At 38.6% G+C, this 26,683-nt stretch overlaps 1 protein-coding gene across 4 annotated transcripts in view; it reads right to left on the bottom strand.

Annotated features, from left to right (window-relative positions):
* Nucleotides 1-23,548, bottom strand: part of LOC131028637 (chloride channel protein CLC-e) — a 102,713-nt gene extending 79,165 nt beyond the window's left edge. The window contains exon 1 of one of the 4 annotated variants that reach the window (XR_009102633.2): nt 22,678-23,548. Coding sequence is in view for 2 of the 4 variants with exons in the window: in XM_057958956.2 (XP_057814939.2) it covers nt 22,678-23,154 (477 nt within the window). In the remaining 2 variants the exon portion in view is untranslated. The remainder of the gene's footprint in view (nt 1-22,677) is intronic. The other 3 variants (XM_057958956.2, XM_057958955.2, XM_057958957.2) reach the window with 3 other exon arrangements.
* Between the last annotated feature and the right edge of the window lie 3,135 nt (nt 23,549-26,683).

Below are 26,683 nucleotides of genomic sequence, written 5' to 3'. Positions count from 1 at the left end.
GATTTAGCAATACATAACATAAAATAGAGAGCAAATTTTAGGAAACTTAATGATAAGTCCTTTATTAATCATTTCCTAAAAAAGATTGAGCTAAGGATTCAAAATTCAAAATTCAAGCTTAAGGCAATGACGATCAAAATTCGAAATTAAAACAAGAGATCTTGCCATACCTTACTTGAGAGCTTAACTCTAAAATGCAAAACAAGGAATTTGCCTAGGCAAAATCAAAATTAGATGGCTTCAACGTGATCTCCTTTAAATGAACGATCCCTTTATCAATTCATCACCCTTGACGATATCTTTGACGTGGTCTTTGGCAAGTTCGCCCAACTTGAGACTAAGCTCGCACTCCTTTGATGATGTCTGCGCCCTCCTCTTGAATGACAATTTTGCACCTCCTTTGTATTCTCCAAATCACATGCTAATGAAGGATGTTAAATGATGATTTGAAATGAATAAACCACCTTCCCTTTATAGGCGCTTACCTTCATATTGATCTTAGGCCGACTTTGGTAAATAAGACAAATTTAAAATAAACTTAAAAGGCCGACCCTTGTAAAATGAAACAAATTTTAAATCAAGCGCCCCATTTGATTTTTTATTAATTAATAATTAATTATTAAATGCCTTTATTATTTAAATTAATAAATTTCGATTTTTATAAAGGCAAAAATAATTAATAGATATCAAGCGCAAATTTTAAATGCCATTCTTAATTAAATTTGCAATCCATCGATTTTAGCATTTAAAATAAATTTAAAGAAATGTGTTTGAGCGCCAAATTTTTGAAAATGAAATAATACATACCTCATCGCCCTGGTCCCTGACTGAGGGACAGGAGCGATCCATCAATTTGGTCTTGATCCTTGCATTTTTGACGTTCAAAATCTTGATCCTTACGTTCAAATCGGCATTTTAGCTGGGTCCTTCAAGTTTGATTGACTTGTTTGTGCGAAGGAATGTCTTTAAGATGTGATATCGCCCTGGTCCCTTGGAGAGGGACAGGAGCGATCCATGTGTTCTAGCTAGAATTTGCCACCTTTCAACCTTTGTTCCTCGTTCATTATCTTTCAAATGGCATCCTCGATCTTGCCCACCCTGGCATTGTCTTGATTTTGAAGGAGCATGAGTGTTTTAATAGAAATCGCTTTGGTCCTTGTCCAAAGGACAGGAGCGATATAAGTTCCTTAGCTCAATTGATAGCATTTTGACGTTCAAAACTCTTGTATATCGTCTTCAAAAGACACCTTAGACCTTTTACCACTTTGCAAAACCTTGACTTAACGTGATTTATGCATGAATTGGCAAATATGGTGTATATCGCTCTGGTCCCTTCCTGAGGGACAGAAGCGAACTTCAACGTTTTGAGCTTGTCTTTGCCTTCTTCAACTTGTAATTGCTATCAACGCGTAAAATGAAGTCCCCTTGATCCCCTTGGTCGCTTGACACTTGACAAATTTTCGAAATCTAAGCCATTATGGAAATATCGCTCTGGTCCCTTCCTGAGGGACAGGAGCGAATTAGATGTCTTGGTGCAAATCCTTCACCTTTGGCAATTTTTGATGCTTTGCGCTTGATGGAGATGTCTTAAAATGTCTTCACCACCTTGTTCTTCGTCTTGGAGTGCCTTGAATTTGGAGGAACAACAATATAACCATTATATCGCCCTGGTCCCTTGGAGAGGGACAGGAGCGATCCTGCTCTTGTGGGCTTCATTTTACTTTATCACCTCCAAAATTTATCTTCAATGGTCTCGCCATACTTCATTTCATTCATTCATGCCTTGAGATCGGTCGTAACTTGGCGAGAAAATCATCTATAACAAAAATCGCTCTGGTCCCTTCCTGAGGGACAGGAGCGAACTTAAGCATTTTGGTCCTTTGATGGCATTTGGTAATCTTCAATTTATCTTCAATGAGTTCATTTCACCTCCTTCCTTGCCTTCAAACATAAACTTGACTTGATCTTTGCCCAAATTGTACCTTATGAAGAATTTCGCTCTGGTCCTTCAGTGAGGGACAAGAGCGAATTTGACCCTCTAGGCAAAAACTTCATCATTTCGTTGTTTTTGATCAAGTCTGGATGCTCTATCATGCTCATTTCGTCCTTCACCATGCCTTTGATGTCTCGATTCGTCCAAACAAGGTCAGGAATGGCTCAACTAAGCATTTTCGCTCTGGTCCCTTGGTGAGGGACACGAGCGATTCGCCTTGGTCCCTTGGAGAGGGACAGGAGCGCTTTTCGCTCTGGACCCTTGGAGAAGGACACGAGCGAAATTTGACTTTTTGAACTCTCTATCAGGATAATTTTTATGGAATATAACATTTAAGTATAAGTGACATTTCCTTTCTTATACTTTAAGTTATATTCCATATATACTTTCAGGATGTTTGAGAGTGGTTTCAGACCTCCAGGAGTTATATTGCAAAATCTAGTTTTTGGAGGTTTTTTCAGTTTCCAGACTTAGTCAAATTTAGGATCAGGACATTCCAGACTTAGCCAAATTTCAGGATCAGGACCTCACTCAAGCCGGACTTGCTTATCCATGTGATCCCCTGGGCGACGTTCAAAATGCAAAGGCTAGCTAACAAAACCCTAAAAAACCTAGAAAACAAACCCTAAAAAGCAAAAAACAACATGGGTCCCCATTTGCAATGGGGCGATGTGTGAAAACGTCACAACAGGCGCCAAAATGAGATAGCCAAGGAGAGGTGGAAAAATCCGCAAGTCCATGGACAGAGTGAAAATGCGCCCAAGTCTGGACTGGGGCGCCTGTTGTGACCATTTCACACATCACCCCATTAAAATGGGGACCCCCTCTTTTTGCTCGGTTTTGCCTGTTTCTCTCTCTGCTTTTAGGGTTTTGGGTTAGTGAGTCAGTCGTCTGGATTAGGGTCAAGCCTTAGGGTTTCCGTTTTGATGATTTTAAGCCAGAATCCAGTCCAATTTTGAAGATTGTTAAGCTTCCTCTCGTAAGGTGCAATTTTGAAATAAGGTGAATTCGTCAGAGGTTGAGTAGGTTGGTCTAGGTTCAGTCAGATTTTGAATATAAGTCCAAATTTTGCCTAAGTGTTGATGATGGAATTATGGAATCTTGTCTGATTGAATGATTTTGACCAAATTTTGAAAATTTTGATAATTGATTCCGGACATTGGAAAAGTCTTATTGTTGCCTTGTCAAGTGATTAAAACTCTAAAATCTTGATATTTTGGCCTGTGGAAGCAAAATCGCTCCTGTCCTTCAGTCAGGGACCAGGGCGAAAGTGATATTTTATGCATCCTGGTTATTAATTTGTTTCATTTGTCTTGTGCAGGGTCGCCAGGAGATGCGTTTGAATGCGAATTGAAACCTTTGAAGATTTTGAGATTTGAAAATGGCAAATTTTTGGAGTGTGAGGTCAAATCGCTCCTGTCCCTCAGTCGGGGACCAAGGCGAAATGTCTTGCCTGGGCCATTTTGACCTCCTTTTGATCAAACTAAAGCATTAAGGGCATAATGAAAGATGGAATAAACATGATGGAAATCCAGGACTTAGTCATTTGCAACAAAAGTTGAACTTTTGCCCTCAAGGACAAAAATCGCTCCTGTCCCTCACTGAAGGACCGGAGCTTGTTTCTCAAAATTTTACTGTCCTTGCAGGATCAAGATGAATTTTGGAGTGGAAGAGATAAGGGGAGGCATGTTCTTTCCAGTGAATATAATTTGAGGAAATTTGCAAACGTGGAAATGTGCCAGGAGCAAAAATCGCTCTTGTCCCTCACTAAAGGACCGAAGCTTAAAATCCAACATTGCCTTGTCCTCGCAAGATTTGAACGATTTCGCGATTTGGGGAGAACAGAAGAGATACATCTTATCAGTTGAATATAACTTGAAAATGTCATCATGAGGAAAATGGACCATAGAAGCAAAATCGCTCCTGTCCCTCTCCCAGGGACCAGGGCGAATTTTAGTGGTAGCTCCCGTCCCTCTCTCAGGGACCAGAGCGAATTTCCTTATAAGGCAAGATTTGGGCAAAGATCAAGTAAGTTTTAACTTGGAGGCAAGCAAAGGAAGCCTAACGAACCCATTGAAGATAATTTGAAGATTGTAAAACGCCAAGTGAGGCCTATGTTGTCCTAGGCGCTCCTGTCCCCCAGCCAGGGACCAGAGCGATTTCTTACTAAGGAGGATTTCTCACCAAATTGAAATGAATTCCATCCTAAAGATGAATGAAAGGGAGCATGACGAGTCCGTTGAAGATATTTTTAAACATTGGCAAAGTGGGATTGAGCTTACAAATGCAAAATCGCTCCTGTCCCTCAGTCAGGGACCAGGGCGAAATATTAGTTAAGTTGCCTTCCTTACAAGTTTAAAATCACTCCAGACCAAGGTACGAGGAGGCAATGATGTTTTGAAGGTGCTTCAAGAGAAACAAAGTTGCAAAGATCGCCAAATATGATGAAATGCCTAAGTTCGCTCCTGTCCCTCTCCCAGGGACCAGAGCGAAATCTCTAAGTATGCTTAAATTTTGAAGGCCACGTTCGTTTCAAGTGTTCAAGAGGGAATAAAGGACATCATTTTACGCCTTGAAGACAAATTGATATCAATACGATGGAGGATTTGCACTATAGACCAAAGTTCGCTCCTGTCCTTCAGTCAAGGACCAGGGCGATATTCACTAAATTGGCCATTTCTTTCAAAAACCACGTCAAGGCAAGGTCGCACAAGGTCACACAGGGTCGAAAATGTCTTTGAGAAGATGATATGCAAAGGACCAAACGTCAAAAAGTGACCAACTTGAGCAAAGATGCAAAATCGCTCCTGTCCTTCAGTCAAGGACCAGGGTGATATTCATTAAACTAGTCATTTCCTTCAAAAAACGATAGCAAGGCGAAGTCATGCAAGGTCCGAAATGTCCTTAGAAAGGTGATGAACAAGGAGTTAATGTTAAAAGTTGACGATTTGGAGCTAAAATAAAGTTCGCTCCTGTCCCTCACCAAGGGACCAGGGCGATATACACTCAAATATCAAATTTGCCTTGTAAAAGACAAGTAAGGTACGCGTGGAATGAAAGGATAAAATTGTTACTTGCCTTGTAATGCAAATTAGTGATTAAGGAGGTGAAGACCAAGGAGTAAATACAAGATCGCTCCTGTCCCTCACCAAGGGACCAGGGCGATAATGATCTTAAGAGGCATTCATCAAAACATTGAATCGATCAAGCTCAAGGTCCCCAATTAAGATGCCAATTTCAACGTGGAGGCAGTGGTTTTGAATGTAAAAAGGGAGAAATTCAAGAGCAAAATGCTAGATCGCTCCTGTCCCTCTCCCAGGGACCAGAGCGATAAGGTTAATATCCACTATTCTCCCATGTTTTTGGCGCCAATAATTTTTAAATCGCATTAAATGCTAAATTTCGCTAAACCTTGGTATTTTTTAATTAAAATTTGCATTTAATGGGTGCGCACAAGGCATTTAATTAATTAATTTTGCCTTTTAAAAATCGAAATAATTAATTACAAGGTATTTAATTAATTAATTATTAATTTAAATAAAGAAAGAGCGCTTGGGTTTATTTTAAATGTTTTGCAAAGTCGGCCTCCTCTTTTTATTTAAAATTTTGTTATTATTTGACTTATTTCCAAGTCGGCCTATGTGCAATTAGAGGGTGAGCGCCTATATAAAGGAGATGTGATATCTCATTTTTTAAATCATCATTTTATCATCCTTTCATATGCGATTTGGAAGACAAGGAGAAGTGCGAAATTCCATCCAAGGAGAGTGCGCATTTGGTTTGAAGTGAAGCGAATTTGCCATCATCACGTTGAAGACCCCCTAAGATTGGCGAAGTTACTAAGGAAGGTGTTCGCTTGAGGAAGATCACGTTGAAATCTTCAAATCTCGATTTTTGCCTAGGCGAATTTCCTTATTTTGCTTTTTTAGAGTTAGCTCTCAAGTGAGGTATGGCGAAGTCTTCCCTTGTCTTGAGTTTTGAATTTTGATCGTCATAGTTTAAATTTTGAATTTTGAAAATTTGAAATTCCATTAGCTTAATCGTTTTTAGGAAATGATAACTCAATGACTTATCATGAAGTTTCCTAGATTTAATCTCTAATGTATGGTTATATATTGCAAAATCTATTACTTATTATGAAACGTTGTGTAGGTGTTACGATGGCGACCCCGAAGGCGGGAGCATCCACCAGTCGTCCAGCTCTCATGAAGGAAGATCAGAAGAACGAAGAATTGGAGACCAAGATCGTGTCGAAGTGGAGCAACATTGGAGATACCAACTTGGGGAACTTCAGTACGAAGAAGTTTCGAGAGGTCCCTTACATTGGCAAGCAGTCACCTGTCACCAGGAGGATAATTGAAGTGGCATCATTAAGGTGGCCGGCTTCCCTCCAGTAGTCCAGTGCCATGAGTTGATGATCGAGTGTGCTCGCCATTATGATCCTCAGTCCAGAACGATCGTGTCCAAGGAAGGAGACACTTTTGCTTATCTTTCAGAGGAAGCTATCAGTGAAGCTCTTCACTTGCCAAAGCATAAAGATATGATTTATAAAAGCATAGAAGGAGCCAGGTCCATGTACGAAGATGATCCAAACACTTGCCTAAGCATCATCAATAAGAACTGGTTACTCAAGAGTCGTCCTCGCCTGAGCAAGATTCCGAACACACCACATAGGATTGACTTCCAGGAGGAGTACAAAGATTTGATAACATTACTCAACCGAGTTACAGGGGCTCCTCAAGCCTTCTATTTTGAGAAGTGGATGTTTTACTTCATCCAAGTGATAGTTCAGGGAAAAGGAACAATCCATTGGGCTAGAATGATTAGCCATTGCTTGGATGTACAGTTAAGGAGATTGAAGGCTACCAAGTCTTTCCACATGAGTTCATACATCATATATGCCTTGATCAGAAGCTTTGAGTATGCAGGACTACCTCACAAGGGAGTGATTGGAAGAGGGCCCGGGGAAGTCAGAGTTTGTGATTCCTATGTTCACTTACATCATCCGCCAGGAAGTAACTACAAGTTGGTCAATGATACATTCACGATGAACATCACCAGGACTTTGCAAGGCGGGATTCACAATAGGCTATCACAGGATGCACAAGAGCTAGTAAAGAGGTACGGTGCTTGGTTCATCCAATTCCTGAAATTTAATTATATTAGAGTTCATGGATGTCCTTCACCTTCCTACATGTTGCCGAGGTATCCGACAGACAGAATAGTGTTACTTGAGGTAACAAGACAGTTGGTCGCTTATGTGAAAGCATTCAGGCACAGACATGGAAATGGAGTTCCTGTGCCTATCATATTAGGGAATTCAGTTGAGGTATGTCCTAATGCTCTAGCCATGGATGATGCAGAGAAAGAGTTAGCTTTATATTCATTTTCATTCTTTGCCTTGAGAGAGAGCTTTGATCCATATGGGCATATAGAGGAGACAGTCGGCAGAAAATATAAGCATGAGTTTCAGATAGAGGACTTTGTGATGAATCTCTTGGATGACCTTGAAGTAAAAAGAAAGATGCATTCTAGATTGCCTTTGGATTTCATCAGGAAATGCAAGATTTACAGAGTGGCCGACCAAGCTCAGGACAGTGGTAGACATCTCCAATCATCTTATGATCGAGAAAGCAAATCAGTGAGGCTGGATTGGAATGAACCCGAGGTTGTGGATCTAGATGCTTTGATGGCTCCAGTCTTGTCTTGTACTCGCAGATGGGTTGATGTACAGCATCAGAAGTTGAGAGAGCAAGGCATATCTATGACTTTCACCTTGGAGGAGAGACCAGTTGAAGGTGGGGCAAGTGTAAGCGAAGGTAATCCTAATCCCAGAAATACAAGTGAAGGCAACCTTCGAAGCGCAAGTGAAGGCAATCTCCATCCTAGAGGCTTGAAGAGGAAAGAGAGACCTGAGAAAAGGGAATCCTCCAAGAAGAAGCAAGAGGCCAACCGAGATCGTTCATCCGGCACATCTTCTCGATAGGAGAAGAGGACACTTGAGATGGAGGAATCCATGGAATCGATGGTACAGAACGATAAAGAAGGGCAGGCACCTCGAAGGTCACCAGGTGGATCTCTCCAAGATAATGAGTTGCATGAAGATAGGGAAGATAACGAAGTGACATCTCCTCTCAGAAAAGAAGAAACATTGCCTAATGAGATACAGGTTAGAGAAAACAAGATCTGCCATTCCAGATTGGTTAAAAGAGAGACTAACAAGGGTGATTGTGATCGAGGATGAAGATAATGTGATTGATTTAGAGAGCCTTGTTGGAAATTCTCAGGGAGTGACAGAAAAGAGGAAAGCCACTAAGATGTCCAAGATGATCAGAGATGAGACAAGATCCAGGAAATTACAGATAGCTACACCAGCAGTGGACAAGTATGAAGGTGAGATCCTCGCAGAAGAATTTGATGTAGAGACATTTGAGCTTGGTCCACTCACAGCCGAGCAGACGTTGGATGATGCCACTGATTCATTTGAGGCACTTAAGGACAAGCTTAGAGAAGAAATGGAAAAGAATAGGAAGCTTGAGCGAGAGGTCAGTGCTTGGAGAGGCTACTTTAGCCATCTCAATCAGCCTTTGAGGCGTCAGGATCCAGCAGTATCTCCTGCGCAGGCACTTCCCCTCGAATCAGTTGGCGAGGCAGAGAGAGTCAGGAGTTTGGTTCAGCTTATGAGCTCATGGATTGACAAATCCCATACAGTTGCCATGGAATTTGCAACGAGGATGATGTAGACCATTCACCGAGCTATTCAGGTTCTTGAGGTCATCTACAACTTGATGATAACGGTAGCTGCCTTTGCTCATACTAAAGATGTTATCATTCCTGTCCTGCAAGCAATCAGACAAACATCAAGGAAGGTCCTAGTGCAAGAAAAGATAATGGATGGAGGACCTCATGGTTTACTTCAGTGGTCGACTTTACTCCAGATGAAGGAAGTTCTCTTCGAGGACATCAGTACTAGATGCAATCATGTTGAGGAGGTTATCCACCCGATCCAGGACAGAGTGTTTGAGGTTCTACGTACTATTCTTGGCAGGAGGATCGAAGTTGAGACAGATGTGGATTTGCAAGAATTGGAGGATAGAGTCAAGGTCATCTTTTGCAAAGATGAGAATATTATTACAGATGAGCAACGGGACCAGATGTTTGCTACCATGCTCCTGATTGAGAAGACCAAAGAACTTGAACCTGAATGGGACGCTGCTCTTCTCAGGGCTTTCGATCAGGTCATCCACTTAGAAGAACGAATGAAGAATCTTCCCGAGATTCCAATTGCTGAGATCGAAGGAATCGTGTCTAGATTCATTGCATATGCTAAAAAAGAGCATTGGAAAGGAAATAAGATTCTAGATGAGAGGTTGTTATAGATGATGTGGCACCTTAATTGTCATTGGTCTATGTCTCCTAGATTTTTGTGCCAAATTTAATATTTGGCTATGCATTTAATATTGTTCAGTAAAAAGGGGGCTATTTGTAATAAACCCTAATTAGGGTTTAGGTGTCATAATCTTGGCCATTGATCTTATTTTGATCTGGACCGTTCATTGTAATTGAGGATGCTATATATACCCTCATTTCTTTTTCATTTTGTAACTAGAACCAGAAAAAAATAGAGATTAAGAAGAAATTAGAGTGATTAGAAGCAAGTAGTTTTTTTTTTGTAGCAAGATTGAGCTTTGAAGAAGGAATTTCAAACAATTGTTGTTCATGATGGCTTTGAGATCAATAAAATATTGAAGTTATGGTGTTTTATTGCAATTCTCGTGGTTATTTTCATGGTTGTTCATTTTCTTGAATCATTCTCAATCAAAGTAGTGTGTTAATTCGAAGGACAAAGTGTTGGACTTGATCTTTGGTAGGATTCGCTTTCCAAACCACTAGCTTCTTGCTAATTGGAGGACGCCTTGCGTGGTCAACTGGATCAACTTGAATCACTTAAACTTTCAATCATTGTTGTATCTTGGACATGTGCCTTCGTGGTAGTGTTTATGATCCTTGATGAATTGAAAAATCATTTGTTACCTTAGAAGATCGCATCAATTTCAATTGAGTTGTTACTTTATGGCAATATTGAAGTTGGTAGAATCTTGCCAAGTCTCGTCCACATTGAGTCATTCTTAGGATTAGATTAGACTTTATCTCTTGCAAGCCCTACTCTTTTGATCTTTTTGAGAGCTTGTTAGTATTAGGAAACCTTGTTCCTGCAGTTCGGATTTGGCATAAGACCCCTTGATGAAACAGCAATCACAACGACCACTGGTGCTTGTCCACACGTAGAGACCCTACCTAAAAGAACATTGAAGTCACCCTAACTGATCCTTCTTGCGATATCTTCAGCAGTTAGAGATTTTATTCAAGAGAGGATAAGGTACCCTTGGGTATTTTATTCTGTGTATGATTGTGTACAAAATACACGTCAACAGCGCCAAAATGAGATAGCCAAGGAGAGGTGGAAAAATCCGCGAGTCCATGGACAGAGAGAAAATGTGCCCAAGTCTGGAGTCAGGCACTGAAATGAGATTCCCAAGGAGAGAGGGAAAATCCATGAATCCTTGGCATGGCGAAAATTCCGCCCAAGCTAAAAGTTGAAATTTTGCCTAAGGCATGGAATCCAAGGGGTCAAGGAGGAATAAAAAATAAAATTCCCCTTGGGCAAATTTTTGAATTTGCTATTTTTAGACACCGAATCTCGTCGGAATGAGGAAATTGTTATAGATTCGGAATCATGGCAGAATTCTCCATCCAATGAACCTGGCTCCTAAATTTTAGGAGGATCCCTAAAAAAAAGGGATGTTGAAAAGAAGACATGGACAATTCACAAAACAATGAATTCCTTCCTCAGGAGGAATTTCCGCCCCAGCCTTGTGGAGGGCACCAGAATGAAGAGTGCATGGAGAAACAAACAAATTGCAAGAGTCCTTGATCAAAGCATTTTAGCGCCCAAGTGAGAGAAGGAGCGCCAGATAGAGGGATGCAAGGAATCCATGGAATTGAAAGAATTCCCCACCAAGTGTAAAATGTCGCCTAGGAACACAGGAGTGCACTAAAATGATCTTCTCATGGACAGTGCACAAAGAGATGAATTCCTTCATCGGGGAAGAATTGCACCCAAGAAGAAGAAATTCCAGAAAAAGTGAAAAAATTGGCTAAGTGTCGGAAATTCCTTCCTTCAGGACAGAATTCCAAGAAGGGGTAAGGAACAAATTCCTTTCCAAAGGAGAATTCCTCCACAACAATAAATCACACCCAAGGATGAATTGAAGATAAAATTTCTAAGGCAAGGAAGGAATCAAGGGTGAACTGAACAAGAAATTTCCCCCACGGAAAAATTTGAAAAATCCATTTTCAAGGGTCAAATGACCTCCAAATTTATAAATTTTTGAAGATATAGATACGTGAGAGAATTCTCTCTCCTGGACCAAAACCCTAAAATTGTGGAAATTCCTAAAAAATAGGAGATGGTGGAGAATTGTTGAAAATCTCCTCCAAAGCAAGGAGAGTTCGATAAACTTCAAAAAAAAATCTTCATGGATCAAATTCTTCTCTCCTGAAGTTTTCTCTCTCCAAGGTTTTCTCGCCAAGTGGCAACCGAGTCAACAGACGTTGAATTAATGAAGCATCTCTCTGCATGCAATCGTCACATTTATGGCATTATGACAGATTCCTTCTGCATGCAGCCATCACATTCAGAAGATGATGGTGCATTTATGGCATCATGGGCGATTTTTGCATGAAGATACAGTGGGCACTTCTGGATGTAATTAATTGTATATGGACATGATGGGTTATTAATTGGAGATTCCCACCTTGTTGCATCTTGAGTGGAGAATCTTTTAGGGAAAACCCTAATTAGGGTTTGCATGTAATCATGGCCTGAGGCCTATTTAAAGGGGTGACCCCCCTCATTTCTAGAGGGGGGAGCTTTGTATGAAATTGTTGTGATAAGTTTTTGAGAAAATAATAGTGAAACATTGTTCTCTGATGGTGTCCACTTAAGTTATTTTTTCAAAACTTGCATGGTTTCATCTTCCTCACTTAGAGTAGAAGTAGTATAGTGCTTTGATTTCAATGGAAAATGTAATGGTGTTTGATGAATTTCCATGGTTCATACTTTTTGCATCTTGCTGATTGTAAGTTGCAGTGTAAAGTTAGCCCGAACCCCTTAAATTTGTGCTAAGTTCGATTGTAGATGGTTGTTTCGATTGCGCCGTTTTGGGTATTCAAATGTACTTTCTCGATTTGAAAATCCTCTAGCATCCCCAGAAGATTGCACCGGTTCTTGCAAAGTCGTAGTTGATCTTGGTGAAGCAGAGCTTGGTTTATTTGGAATTTGTCCACCAGAGCACTATTCATTGTTATCACTGCTCTTAGGAGTAGATTTAGATCCTTCTAAACCCTTTCCCTTTTACTTTCAGTTCATTTTATCCTGTTCGAAGAAGAAGCATCACATATTCGCTATATCCAATGATGGAGTTCTAGCCACAACAAAGAAGTGAAAGAATTATGCACACGTAAAGCCCCTTGGATTACCAGCAATCACATCAGCCAACTGAGTCACGTCCGTAGCATAAAGGAACCTTGGAGTCGATTGTTTGAACTTCTTGCAATCTTAGCATGCAATCATACTTTGATCAAGAGAGAGTGAAGTGACCGTTAGGCAACTTTATTCTGTGTTCGAAGCTGTCATAAAAAACACGTCAACAGTACCTACGAGGGGACTTATGTAGTATCTTGACTCAATCTCAATGGTATGATGTTCTTCAAATGATGTTGCAATATCCCTCTTTCCACTTCTACTGATTGTTGATAAAAAAAATAGTGAAAAGAGGATAGGGTTTGGGAATGCTATTCTAAACTAGGAATGCAAGATAATGAACAATATCAAGTGAGCTCAACTAAGCTTTGCTTTGACATCTTATGAACATCTCCACAACACTAGTGCAACCTTCTAAGGATAGCTTGGTGATTTTCAAATCACTAATTCAAACATAGACACCTTCAAAATGAAGCATATCAATGATGAATAGTAATTGAAGTTAAGCTTAGGTTGAATGATTCCAATTGACCACACAAGGCGAGTATGCAATCAACAAACTGCTAGAGGTATGGATAATGGAGCTTCACTATCAATCATGCACATGCATCTTTCACTCATCTAAAACACTCAAAGTAAATTCTATTCTAATTTTTTATTTTTTTTCAATTATAAGCTCTCACAAAAGGAATGAAGAAACAAGCAAATGCTTCAAAACACAACAAGTCACCAACACCTCAATGATTTTATTAATTTATGAAACATCAAGCAACAATTCTTCAAAGTCTTCTGATTAATCGTCTATTTCTGATTTTCAACTTCTACTCACAACTCCATTCTCTCATTCTAAGAGATACAAATGAAATGAGCTGAGCTTATATAAAGCTCTCAATTACAATGGATGGCCAAGATTAAATCATCATCAAGGGCTCAGATTTTGCCACCTAAACCCTAATTAGGGTTTGTTACAACAAAATACCTAACTTTTTGCAAAACATTAAATGACAGCCAATGGGAATATGACATCCATTTGGCACAAAATACGAGGAAAATCCTCCAATAGGAAAATTTATGTCACATAGGATCATAACAAACTTTCTTCTAAAATCTTGTTGCCCTTATCGTTTTCTCTTTTTGCAAATTCAACGAATTGGATGTCATTGATTCTATCTTGATTATTGCCACTGCAAGCAGTTTCTTCAATTGTTCTTCAAGGTAGCTGATTTCATCCAAGCTCGAAGTGAAAGTTGTCTCCCAATCTGGTCCAAACTCTATTGTCTTACTGGCCAGTACGGTGAATGAATGGATAGCATCTAGTTGTTTCTTGGAAGGTGTTCCATTTGGTTCAAAGAAGATAATCTTCACTTTCTCCATCAATTCTTCAACAACAATGTCAATCCTTCATTCTTTCCTTCCTCAAGAATAATCTCAGCCACTTCTAAGATCTTATCATGTATTGAATTGATTGCTTGATCCACCTGGGCGCATCCGTCGCTGATGTCTTCGAATATGAGCCTCCTCATGCGAAGTAAGTTACTCCACTGCTGAAAATCATGTGACTGTCCATCCTTTATTCCTTCATGCATCAATGTCTGCCTCAAAGTAGCCTTCATTACTTGCAAAGTAGGTATGGTGAAGTCCCTAGTGTAGACAAAGGTGTCATATGCTACCTTGAGTGTCTGAGTCCTCTCAAGAATCATCATAATACTATCAAATATCTTTACTAACTCCCTTATGAATGCATTTGCTCGTCTATATGTTTTAGTGATCCAAGCATCCATCAGGTGTGCTGATGCCTTTATCTTTTCAAAATCATCAACTGTATCTAGAGGAGGTAACGACGATAGCGAGGTTGACAAATCATGTTGCGTTAGTGGAAATTTGAGTTGCTGGAGGTAAACTCTCAATATACTATTCTCCTTCTCTAACTTGTTATTCTTTTCTACTTCCAGCTTGAGCATGTCATAATTTGTCTTCACTGTGTCATTCATATCTTCCAATTCCTCATTTGTGGTGAGAGGACCTAGATTGATTGTCTCTAAATCATATTCTTCAGCTGCAATCTCATCTTTGGGTTTATCTACCCTTGGAATGGCAATCTATACTATCCTGGATCCTTCTTCATCCCTTGTCATCTTTGACATCCTAGTTGTTGTCTTCTTTCATGTTCTTGATTTCTATCCAAGTAGCTACCTAAATCAAAACCCAAAGATGAGATTGCAGCTGAAGAATATGATTTAGAGACAATCAATCTAGGTCCTCTCACCACAAATGAGGAATGGCAATCTATACTATCATGGATCCTTCTTCATCCCTTGTCATCTTTGACATCCTATTTGTTGTCTTCTTTCATGTTCTTGATTTCTATCCAAGTAGCTACCTAGATCAAAATGATCTTGTTCTTCTTCTATAACCACGTTCTTTGATAACCTCTCTCTTAACCATGCAGGTATAGCCAATCTCTCCTCTCCAACCTGCATCTCATTTACTTGTTGTTCTTCTCGTGGAGTAGATGTGACTTCTTGTTCTTCATCTTCATTGTTCACATATGTGTCATTGCCTACTTTGTCATTGGTTGGCCTAGGTGAGGCTACCTTGTCTTGGACCACCTATTGTTTTCCCTCATCATTCATTCCATGATCAATACTTTTTCCAACTACTTGATTCATTTCTACTTGATGTACAGATGAGGTACTAGTGGAAGGGTGAGGTGCTTGATTTGACTTGTGTTTCTTCTTTGATGAGGGCCTGTCGTTCTCTAGCCATCTTTCACTTGTGAGAGTTGTCTAAGTTAGTTTTGTAGAATGATATTCTATCTGCAAACAAAACTTAATTGCCTAGATGAGGACTCGTAACCCTAAGGAGGATACCAAACCCTTAACATGGAAATGATCACCTTTACTAATAACGAATCCTTGTCAATGCTCAAAAGATGATCAAAATATACCAAATAAACTCTTCTAAGATGAAAATTGATGAATGACAGGGTATACCAGCACTAAAATGAGGTCTGATATGACAAAATGAATCTATCTCAGACCTGCAAACCAATTCAAGACTGGCTGGTAATCACTATTTAGACAAAATTGTCCTTTCTCAAGGCCTATGCTGATGTAAAAACAATAATTTTGCTTTCAAATTCGCTGTATTCTCACATTAAAATCGCCTTACTGGTGAAGTAATTTGCTGTGACCAGCAATGGCAAACATGACTATATTCTGATCAAGGTCAAAGTGCTGCTGTTAGAGCTGAATTTGCTGTGACTGGTGAATGAATGACTGATCCAAATCAAGTCGCCAGCTCCAGAATTCATGGGTGGGTCATATTTGTATATGAAAGACCTTAGTCACTGTGAATATCGATCAACACAATTGCCCCTTATCTTTCAAATTGGAGATCGTTGTTATGGTGGACTAGCTTGACCAAAAATGGAAATCGCTGGGACTGAATTCACTGATGTGAAGTAGACACAATGCCATTGTCTCCAAATCGATTTGCCATAAGATGATTGCCTTCAATGTTTTCAACCTGCCTAAATCAAATCGATGCTTGCTCTTGATCAAAATCGTGGGCAATAACAAATGAATTCGTTGTCAATGCAAAATTTGCTGGTGTATAATATAATCACTCTCCAACTTAAGGAATCACTGCCAATGGATACGATGATGTCCTCAGTCTACAAATTCACTGCCTCTAAAGCAAGTTGCTGCATGTGAAGATGAATTTGCTGATTTGAAATGAGATCGCTGGCCTTCATAAGGAGGATATCGATTTTGTGTGTTGATCAAATGAAATGACCAACACACTGGTTTGGTCATCTTTTAAGAAAAATTGATACTCCATCACAGGCGGCTCGACCAACTTCATTTAATGCTGGGTATTTACAGAGAGGCACCTAGGTTGCATTTATTCAATGTCTATTTCAAAATTTTAAATGAAAGCTTGCCTGTTTTCAAATTGTGGCACCTTGGGGAAATGAACTCGATGTGAATCGCTCCTTTATATTAAATGTCCTTGTAATCAATTCACAAAGGCAAAACATCGTGTATTAAATGCGTCACTGTTGTTATCACCAAAAGACTTTGAATTTTGCACTTCTAAGCGTTAAATGCAATTGCCTTGCAACCATTTGTAAATGCAAATAGTATATATTGAATGCGAGAAAATCATCATTTATAGCCGTGTCTAGAACTTCAAAACTTGAATCTTTAATTATGAACGGCTTGGCTATATCAAATTAAATGATTTATATTGATCGAATTAAGTCACGGTTGCCAGTTTTAAATGCTCTCCTTTCATATGTCAACTTTCATTTAACACATCGCATTCATTATTTGAGATCATCTTTGAGTTTTGAAACTCACATTGAATGTGCTCTTACAAATTGCATCGTGGCAGTTTTAGTCTTGAGATGGCGCCATCCAAATCAAATGCTATGCCTTGAACGTACTAAGGTTGTCATCATCTTTGTTCATTGCATCCATTAAATGAATCACTTTCTCCAAGGCAACATTATTTCTCTTCACCCTAAGACGAACTTTGCCTTGCCAGGAGAGATTGTTCCAATCTTCGAGCCACTTAGTCAAAAGAAAAGGCATTCTAGCCTAGAACAAGTTGGTTAAGTCAAAGGACGAAATGGTTCTAGCCTAGAAAAGGTTGCTTTGGTCAAAGGACAAGATGGTTGCAGCCTAGAACAGGTTGCTTAAGTCAAAGGATGAAACTGTTCTAACCTAGGAAGGGTGGCTTAAGGATGAAACTGTTCTAGCCTAAGACGGCCTGATCTCTCTGCCTTAGCCAAATTTTGAATTTCGAAGGTGAATTGCTCTAACTCAACCATTGCAATCACAAAATAACTTCTTGCTGACCCATCCACAGGATGACGCTCAGCACTTTATTCCAAAACTACAAAAGCAAAGAGGGGTCCCCATTTGTGATGGGACGATGTGTGATTTGGTCACAACGGGGCAGAATTGCAAGTAGGATGTGTAATTGTGCCCTCTTCTCTTGACTTATCAATTTTAGCTCTCGGGCAGAATTGCAAGCTTCATGTGCAGTTGTGCCCTTCCTTACCAAACCTATCCCTTGCACTTTGTCATATTCATGAGTGGGTTTGCAAAGGATACAAGGAATTCCACCCTTTTCATTTGACTTTGGCAATTTGCAATGTTGAGATTACATGACTTGAAGGAGGGATAGCATGATCTTGAGGGGTGGAATTGGAAGGGATAGGAGGAATTGCACCCATCACTTTGCTTCCTTGAAATTATTCGTTGTATCAGATCTTGTTCTGATTCTAATTTTACTGTAAGTCTGCTTCTAAATTGGTTCAAAGGTCTGATTAAAATTCGCTACAAGTCTGATCTGCTTCAGGTCTTCTTTATCTTTCTCAAGTCTGATATAATTCTGCTCTTCTTCTTCACAAACTCACCTTCTTGCAACTATTTGTTGTAGCAGGCCTTAGAAACCCTCCTAAAACTTTATCCGCAATCTGGAAATGACCATTTTAAGTCTCATTCACACATCTCTCTGCAAGATTTCATCTTTCTAGGTTTGATTTCACCTTCTTCCCTGTGTCAAATCTGCAGAACAAACAAACAATAAATCAGATATATATGAAATGAGAACCTTTTCACCGATATGTGTGCTGAGCGCATTTGCAAGAGCAACAAGGAATTGTGCCCTACATTTGCAAACGATAAGGCCTACTTTGCTTTAAAAAAAAACATTTTTATCGTGCAAATAAAATTCACCATCCTCCTTATCAAGTTGGCATTCTCCTTTCTCTATGTGATTTGGCATTTAAATTATTGTTGAAGGAGATGAACTAAAATCTTTCACATTTTCTAGCCTTTGATTTCCACTTAATTTCTACTTGTTTTTTGTAATGTCCCCAATTGGGATTCCCCTTGATTTAGACCTGAAACAACATTTGTAACTTAAAGTGAGAATTGTAATACATTTATAAATATAATTTCATTAATTCTGAAGACATTTTACTATAATATTTAACTCATAATGCTAAGAATAGATTTTGGAAGAAAGAACTTATCTTGATAAGTTTCCCAATCTTCCCTTCTTAATCCTCTTTTCAAATCTGCATACTTCACTTATTCATGACTTCTCATTCATCTAATTCATCTAGCATTTATTCTTATTTTGCAAATCTGCCTGCAGATATGACTTGGTATTTCACACCCCCACACACCATCAACTCTTTATATCTTTCTCATACCTTATCATGAAGGAGGGTGATTCTTTGGAGGTGTCTAAAACAATCTCCACTATCAGAACTTAATTAATATTGTCGTTTTATACATAATCACTGATTTTTCCAAGTGAGTTGATTTTATTGGAACCCACATCATTTCATTATCAAGTCACACCTTTTGTCTTAAGACTAGTCGCACTCCTTGATTAATGAATCTCTTGAAGAATTTTAATGGCATCTCTTCAATAATGAATTGTTTGTCCATTAACAAATTAATTGAAGTGGCTGTCCATTCTATTAGATTATTGAGTAGTTAAGTCTCTGCAATGCAGAATCACTGTAGATTGCTGCGTTATAAATACTGACGTGTGAAATACTTCTGTTTATTAATTTTTCACATCGATATCTCTTTTATCATTATCATTTGTATCTCTGAATTATAATTACTATCCTTCATAATTTGTGAAGTCGGCTGCTTGTTATCATTAATAAATCGCTCTTTGTTTGATTGCTTATTATCCAACCTAGATTGTAAATCGCATATTGTTTATGGATGGTTATTTTTTTATCTTAACCTCTCCATAATTAAATAACTTCTTTTAATCGCTGCACATTAATGGTTGACTTTCAATCTAGCCGCTTTGTCTTTCCTTAATAATAGTCGATGCTTGTTTTTAAATAAACAATAGCGCTACCTTGCTATTATAAAGTCGCTGTTCTGTATAAAGGAGACTTGCCAGTCTTTATTTTAATTTCTTCATAACCACCGCTTCTATCAAGAGGCTGATACTTTGATGCATCGCTGTTTTCTTCTAAATAAATCGCAGCTCATTAAGGAAGTCACTTCTAATAATACGAAACTTCTATCATTTCATTATGAGTCACTTCTATCATCCAAACTGGTCGATTCCATATAAAAAGATTGCACCACCTTGTTCTTTTCAGTTACTGCCTCTTCTGTATAATATCTCAGCGACTAGTCATTTTCCAAATCTGATGATGCAGATATGGTATCGATCCACTTAAGTATCGATGCTTGATAATGGATGAGAGGTGTTTCTTCATCGCAACTTCCTGCGCTTGAGACTACACGTACCTCTTCATTTAGATTAAATTAGTTATTAGTTTGCTTAATGTTTCTTGATCAGTATTCTTCCTTAACGCGGTGGTAAGAGGATGGCTTCTGTGACTTATCACTGGATTTCTTTTGAGAGTTGGTATCCCTTATGCATCAAACTGGATATGGACTGTTTTGTCATCTAACACTTCTACACCATTTCTTATACTTTCTTCACTGGCATATGTGTGTTTGATTGCTTCAGATCCTGTGCCTCATATGCATGTCTGATTGCTTCAGATCTGCACCTTAATGTTTGTGGTGAAGTAGAGTCAGACCTTTATGTATCTGCTGGGTCTGAAGTCCTCCTAAAGTTAGTCTCCTCTTTGGATTATTATCAGCAAGCATATGTTTGTATACGTGGGCAACATCTTAATGTCTTCTGTAATGTCCCTTCATGCTTGGAATACCCATCATGGATTATTCCACATATCATATTCTTTCTATTCCTTTATTACTACTCTATTTCCTTACATAGCCTCCCTTGCTTCTTTTATCTTTCGATATATTTTACAATTTTGTCTCTTTTTAGAGACTTCACAAAATTGAGGAATGCTAGCGATATAATGTCCAATTTTGGGGACATACATTTTAGAGGAAGATCAGTTAAGACATTTAAAAGTTCCACGTTTTTGGAGGAAGAATTTATTAGGCAATTAAAAGTTCCTTGTTTTTTGAGGAAGATTTTACTTCCACGTTTTTGGAGGAAGACTTTTACTTCCATGTTTTTGCAGGAAGCCTTTACGTCTCGTTTGATCACACAGTTTAGCATCCAAGAGGTCTCTGTTCAAGAGAGGATAGAATACTTAGTATTTTATTCTGTGTCGCATGGTGTCATAAAAAACACATCAACACATGTATCACCAGTACTCAGAATGAATATGTTCTATAGTCATTAATCTAGCTAAGGCAGGCCAGAAGAGTTATCCTCTTTGGCATCAGAGTACTTTACATCTCTTCACATTGAAGGCCAACAGTCCAGGAAGAGATTCAAAGGAGGGCGATACAAGCATGATCATGAGACCTGGATTGGGCACAGACAGATGCAGCTATCACCCTATGCCAACCACTAGGTCTACCAATGAAGTCAGTCTCTGAACAGTGTGCAGGACACTGCAAAGAAATGAGATAAAATTGCTCATAATGTTGTAAATCAGGAGTCAACTGTCCAAGTTGGTACAATAGGAACAACATATATGGTTATATATTCTGTCCATCATCTCTGACAACTTATTACAATGCCAGACACAGTTCTATTTTGCATGGTCTTTGCTGGAGTTAGGCTTCTGATATCACTCAACTATGAATTCTTTTAAGAGGATATAAAACACCTGATCTACAAGATCTTTCCTCTAAATAATCACGAAGTCCTGGTTGCATACAATTTGTTGAATGAAGCAATGTCCTTGATTACTAAGACAGGATGGCATGTAATAAATGTCATTTTGAGCTCTTATGTATGATGGAGGCCATTTAAGGGGTACTGATTTGAAGAAAGACAACCATTTTTATTGATGTAAAGCTGACACCAGTTCTTTCAGTACAGCAACAGAAAAATAATGCAGGTTTTAGCCTATGGCTTAGCAATTATGCAGAACATGGCTGAATGATGATCCCATGCTTCTTTTTAACTGCATATGCTTAGAGACCTAACAACTTGCTTATCTTTGACTATTATGCCAAAGACATAAGACAACTGTTATTCTTTTAGAGGCAGAGACTCTGTGGCAATTTGAAAGGACATGGTGAATAAAGGCCGGGACCACTGGAAGAGCCAAACTTGGAGTTGGTTGCTCGATCACTTATGTTATTAATCGTAGGGGAGGCAAGAGTTATCTGTTAAAAGGGTTTTTATTAATATGTATCGAGGTATTTAACAACATTTTCAACTCTGGTTTGCAAATTCCCCATACAAGGCAATGACATGGTCCCATGGAGAGAGACAGGTCCAACACTAATGGGCCCGTGGCCACATAAGACATTTAAAAACAAAAAATAGGACATCTTGCAATCCTCCCCCCACAAAACCGTACCGATCATATTTTCTGGATAAAGTTTGACGCTAGAGAAGGGGACCTGAAAGTTTAAAGGCATCCGCTCAGAATTTTATGCACAATTTATCCGAATGACAGGCTCTGTGTAGTGGAATTTTCCGTCTATCACGCACACTGCTAATCGTTCATACACGATTAAAATCACAAGAGTTGGACTTGACAATGCCTTAAGGAGTTGAAAAGTGATTCAAATTGCAACCAGCAGATACTCAGCACATAAAATGTTAAGATTTTACTGGCACTGAGAATTGGTCCGTTCATGACCATGAACTATGAAACCAGGACTTTCATGGTGGAACCCCATGCTTGTATCCTCAAAAGACAATAATGGTGTCGAATTTTGGCAAAATAGCAAAAATAATTGAAATACATAGCTGCACATCCAACCATTTTAAGCAGCAATTATATTAGCAACCGTTACATTTCTTCCTATCGTATACTTTGTCTATATTGGCCGCACTTTTCACATTCCCAGAATGGAAGGATTTTTTCATCCACTTATATAAACAAGAAATAGAAACATTGGTGCCTACTATGCGTTGTCATTCTTGTACACAGTAAAGTTCTTTTGTTCATTATATTTTGCATTTCCCCCATTAACTAATGTCATTTTTTTCATGGAAGTAAATCCATCTTTACTGCTATCGAAATCTGAAATGTGGTTGTGCTTAATTGCTTGTGTAAATATTATGAAGAGGTTGCAACTCAAATAATGCCCAATATTCACTAAAAATGTATTGATTAGGAATTAAAACATACCGCAAGATTGAAGAGGACAACAGCAATGCCTGTCAGGAGACCCACAATGCATGCAACAGCCACTATAAAACCTTCTGGAGGCAAAAACTCTTCAATTGCCAATGCAATATTTTCAATGGACTGAGACTCCTTTTTGGGATTCCCTTCTTCCGAATGTTGATCATTGCCGTTCTGAATTTCCACATTTTCTGCCACTGAGTCAGCTGGTTTTAAACTACAATTTAGCCTAAAATTCCCCTTCGAAGGAAAGAAATGAAATGGGTATACCTCCAATTTTTTTCTGTGAGCAAAGTGAGAAATGTAACTGTAATCATCAGAATAATTTAAGTGTAGATGGCAATTATGCAATGGATATTTTTTGGGTCTTCTCAATTTGAATTTAACGGAATGTGTAAGTGCAGAAATACCAGAAAAATGGTGGGAAACGTATAGAAAATGTATTGGAAAGATGTGATGTGAGGCTGAGACGGGAGCCATATTCCATATGTGGTGATTTACATTATGGGATGAATGCTCGCCTCTAGGAACTTAGTAATTCAAGGCAATCCAGGAATTTAAGGTCATTCAAACATTCTTTTTCTCCGTTAACCTTCGACAATATCAAACGCAAATTCAAGCTTGTAAAAGAGAGCAGTTTATCCTGAGATAGACATCATATTAGCTATGTCGGCTGGAGAAACGAAAATTAAAAGGGTGATACGTAGTGTTCTTTAGGCCTTTCGAAATACCGAAGAGGTGCTAAAATCCACGTTGCAGGTAGGGAGAGTCATAACCATTCCTTGAGGCCATAAGGATTCTGGATTGGTTTATTAGTGAAATTGTTTAGTTTATGAAGAGTTAGTCGCATGTTTATATGATTTGGTTTACTGAAAGAGTTCCAACATTTGTATGATCTGGTTTGAGCCAATTGAATTCGGCAGCATTGATGACTGAGTAATAACTTCAGTTTAATAGGTATCTTTCAATATTTAAATTAAAAAAATTAAACAAATTTAATGGAATGTATATATGATGCTTTGCAAAAAGGAAAAGATTAGTCAATGATAAATAACGCACCACACACAAGAAACTGTTAATGTTAATCAATCAAAAACTAATCTAAACAGGTATATCAAAAGAGATATCAAAAGCATGACAAATATCTAACTAAGAAGATAAATATGATGATCCAAATGTCTCCTAACATGCTCTTGATTTCTTCTCCTTTGTTCTTTTCCTCTCCAAGTTCTAAAATAGTGTAGCTCTCAGCAGCTTTTTGCACTATGGATGCTTATGGAGGATTGAGATTGAAGTATTTTGCTCTAAATGTAAATTAAAAAGCTAATACTAAATGCTATTGATGCTAAAATGATTTATTTTAACCAAAATGACAATATATGAATTGATTATGTTAAAATGCTCTCTTAAAATGCCTATAGCCTAAATGTATACAAGTTTTCAGGATCTGGATTATGAAGAAATGAGCTCTATTTATAGGAAAAATGGAGCAATGGATGGTTGAGATTGAGCAATCTCAACAAGGGTCAGGATTGAATGATTTCAAATCCATGTGAGGGCTTTCAACCCAATCCCAGGATGACATGTGTCAATGTGAGATAGGTTGAGAGGAGAGGGAATAAGCATTAAATGCTTGACATGACCTTATGAGTTAAGGTCAAGGTTAGTTGAATGAATAAACTCTTTATTCAAAGAATAAAGCTTTTATCCAATAGATAAACTTTTGTGCAAAGTCAAAAGAGATAAACATGGTCAAAACAATAAATGCTTGAGGAGACAAGTTGAATTAACCATAAATGGTTATGTAAGAGTCATTAATGGTCATGTAAGAGCCATTAGTGGTTTTGGAAAACTTTGGAGGTTAAATTGTTGAACACGCAAAGCATTAAATACTTTTCAAAGACTTTGAAGTCTTTGAGAAGTGACTCCATGTTGCTTAGAAATGTGACAATAATTAGGGAATGGATTAGGCTAATTAGGAAGGGGTTAGAAGAATCTAGAAGGAAATTAGATTTGGTGGGTAAGGGAAAATAAGATTTTTATTAAAATAAAATTAATTTATTTTTATAAATGTGTGCAAGTTGCATTTTTAGGAGAATGCAAGTGGGGGGGGGTTTAATGATTTAAATAAATGTTTTATTTGATTTATTTAAAAGAGGAAAAATGAGGATTTAATTAAATAAATAGATTTTATTCATTTAATTGATTTGAATTTGGTTTAATTAATTAATTAAAATAAATTAAATAATTTATTTAATTAATAGGAGAATGTTTGAAGATGAATTAATTAAATATTTATTTAATTAAGTTGGACAGATTTGTGTGACTATATTTGCCCCTCTTTGAGACGGTGTGGTTTATCGCGTCGTTTCAAAGAAAGAAAAACAGGTGAAGAAATGCCCCATAAAATGTAAATTTAATGGGCGGTATGCCCCCTCGAGAGATGGGTCAAAAAAAATTTTAAAATAGGGCGATCTCTCAAAAAAGAATGAAAATTGGCAGGGTAGTAGAAGAGAAGAAGTTAGCAACGCTAGTGAAAAATAAAAGAAATCGGGGGAAAAATGGAGAAATGGGGGGCTCAGGAAGTGCACGGGGACCACGACGGTGAGTGAGGGAAAATTACGATGATTGCGAAGGATTTAAATGGGAAGAAAGGGGTGAAAACAGGATCATTTGTTACCGCGACCAATGTGAAACTATAGCTCTGACAGTGACTTTTTAGAAGAGCGAGCAGTAGTCAAGATGTCAGTACCAGTAGCAAAGCACCGTCTCGAGCGAGTTCGTCGGTTCCAACGACTAGATGACTACAGACCAGCGGTACGCAAATTTGAAATTTGAAATTCTATGCATTTTTTATACGCTTTTTGCTAAGTCCAAGTTGAGTCGGAACAATAGCGCTGAAAACTACGTTTTGGCGCTATTATCCAATTAACTAGCGCTATTGTGCCGCAATGGCGCTATTGAGGTGTTATTTGAGCGCTTTTGCAAGTTGTAGCGCTATTGTAGGCTAGTTTAGGCGCTGTTGATGGATGAGCATTATTGAGTGTTTAATTGAGCACTTTTGCCATTGATCAGCACTATTGTGATGTTGTTCTAGCGCTTTTGTAGTTTAAGCGCTATTGGATAGTTGATTGAGCGTTTTTGTTAGGAGTTCAACGCTATTGTAGGTAAGTAGCGCTTTTGTGTACAAAATAGCGCATTTGTTTGCAAGATAAGAGATGCCCCAGTTTGTGTGATAATCTCCTGATGCCAAAGATGGATGGATAGGGAGGCGAAGTGGGAGTTGTTTTGAACCATAGCAGCCTAATGAGACTTAGGTCATTTTTAAGATAAATGCTTGTTGAAGTCTAGGGTGTCATGATTGCTTACCTGTTGAGACCCGAAGATACTTGATTAAAGTATCTGTTGATAATCTAGGTTTAAACTTTAAGAAAGTTTGAAACAAAACAATTAATAATGATTGATGGATGCCCATGTGCAGGAGGATCTACACGTGTTGCAGTTACGCGAGAGACATCTGGCGATACAGGGGTTGCGGGATCGGTTGACAGAAGTGGAGATCGATTATATTGTCGCGACTGGATTATATGATGTGATGCACATGCTCGTGATTCGGATGAATCACGGATTGATTACGGCATTAGCAGAGCAATGGCACAGTGAGACGTGCACCTTTCATCTGGCACAGGGGGAGATGACAGTGACCCTAGAGGATGTGTGGTGCATCCTACATATTCTGATTCAGGGGGAGCTGGTCACATATGACAGATCATGGGGGACGCTAGCGGTTCAGAGGTTCTTCGATGAGGATGTGTTTATTGATGATGGCTCCATTGCTTGGGAGGAGATAGCTGCTTTATATGAGCCGTTACCAGCAGTCGTGGCCGGTATTGTGGGAGGACTACTGTGTCCTGATAGGCGATCACATGGGCTGGCCGTTGGTTGGGGGCAGGTGATCGAGATGATGATTACCGAGGGGACTCAATTTGCTTGGGAGTCATGCGTGCTG

The sequence above is a fragment of the Cryptomeria japonica genome, chromosome 4, assembly GCF_030272615.1.
Source record: "Cryptomeria japonica chromosome 4, Sugi_1.0, whole genome shotgun sequence".
Classification (NCBI taxonomy): Eukaryota; Viridiplantae; Streptophyta; class Pinopsida; order Cupressales; family Cupressaceae; genus Cryptomeria; species Cryptomeria japonica.
Note: the sequence above shows the minus strand (reverse complement) of the source record. Positions and strands in the feature narration are given on the sequence as shown.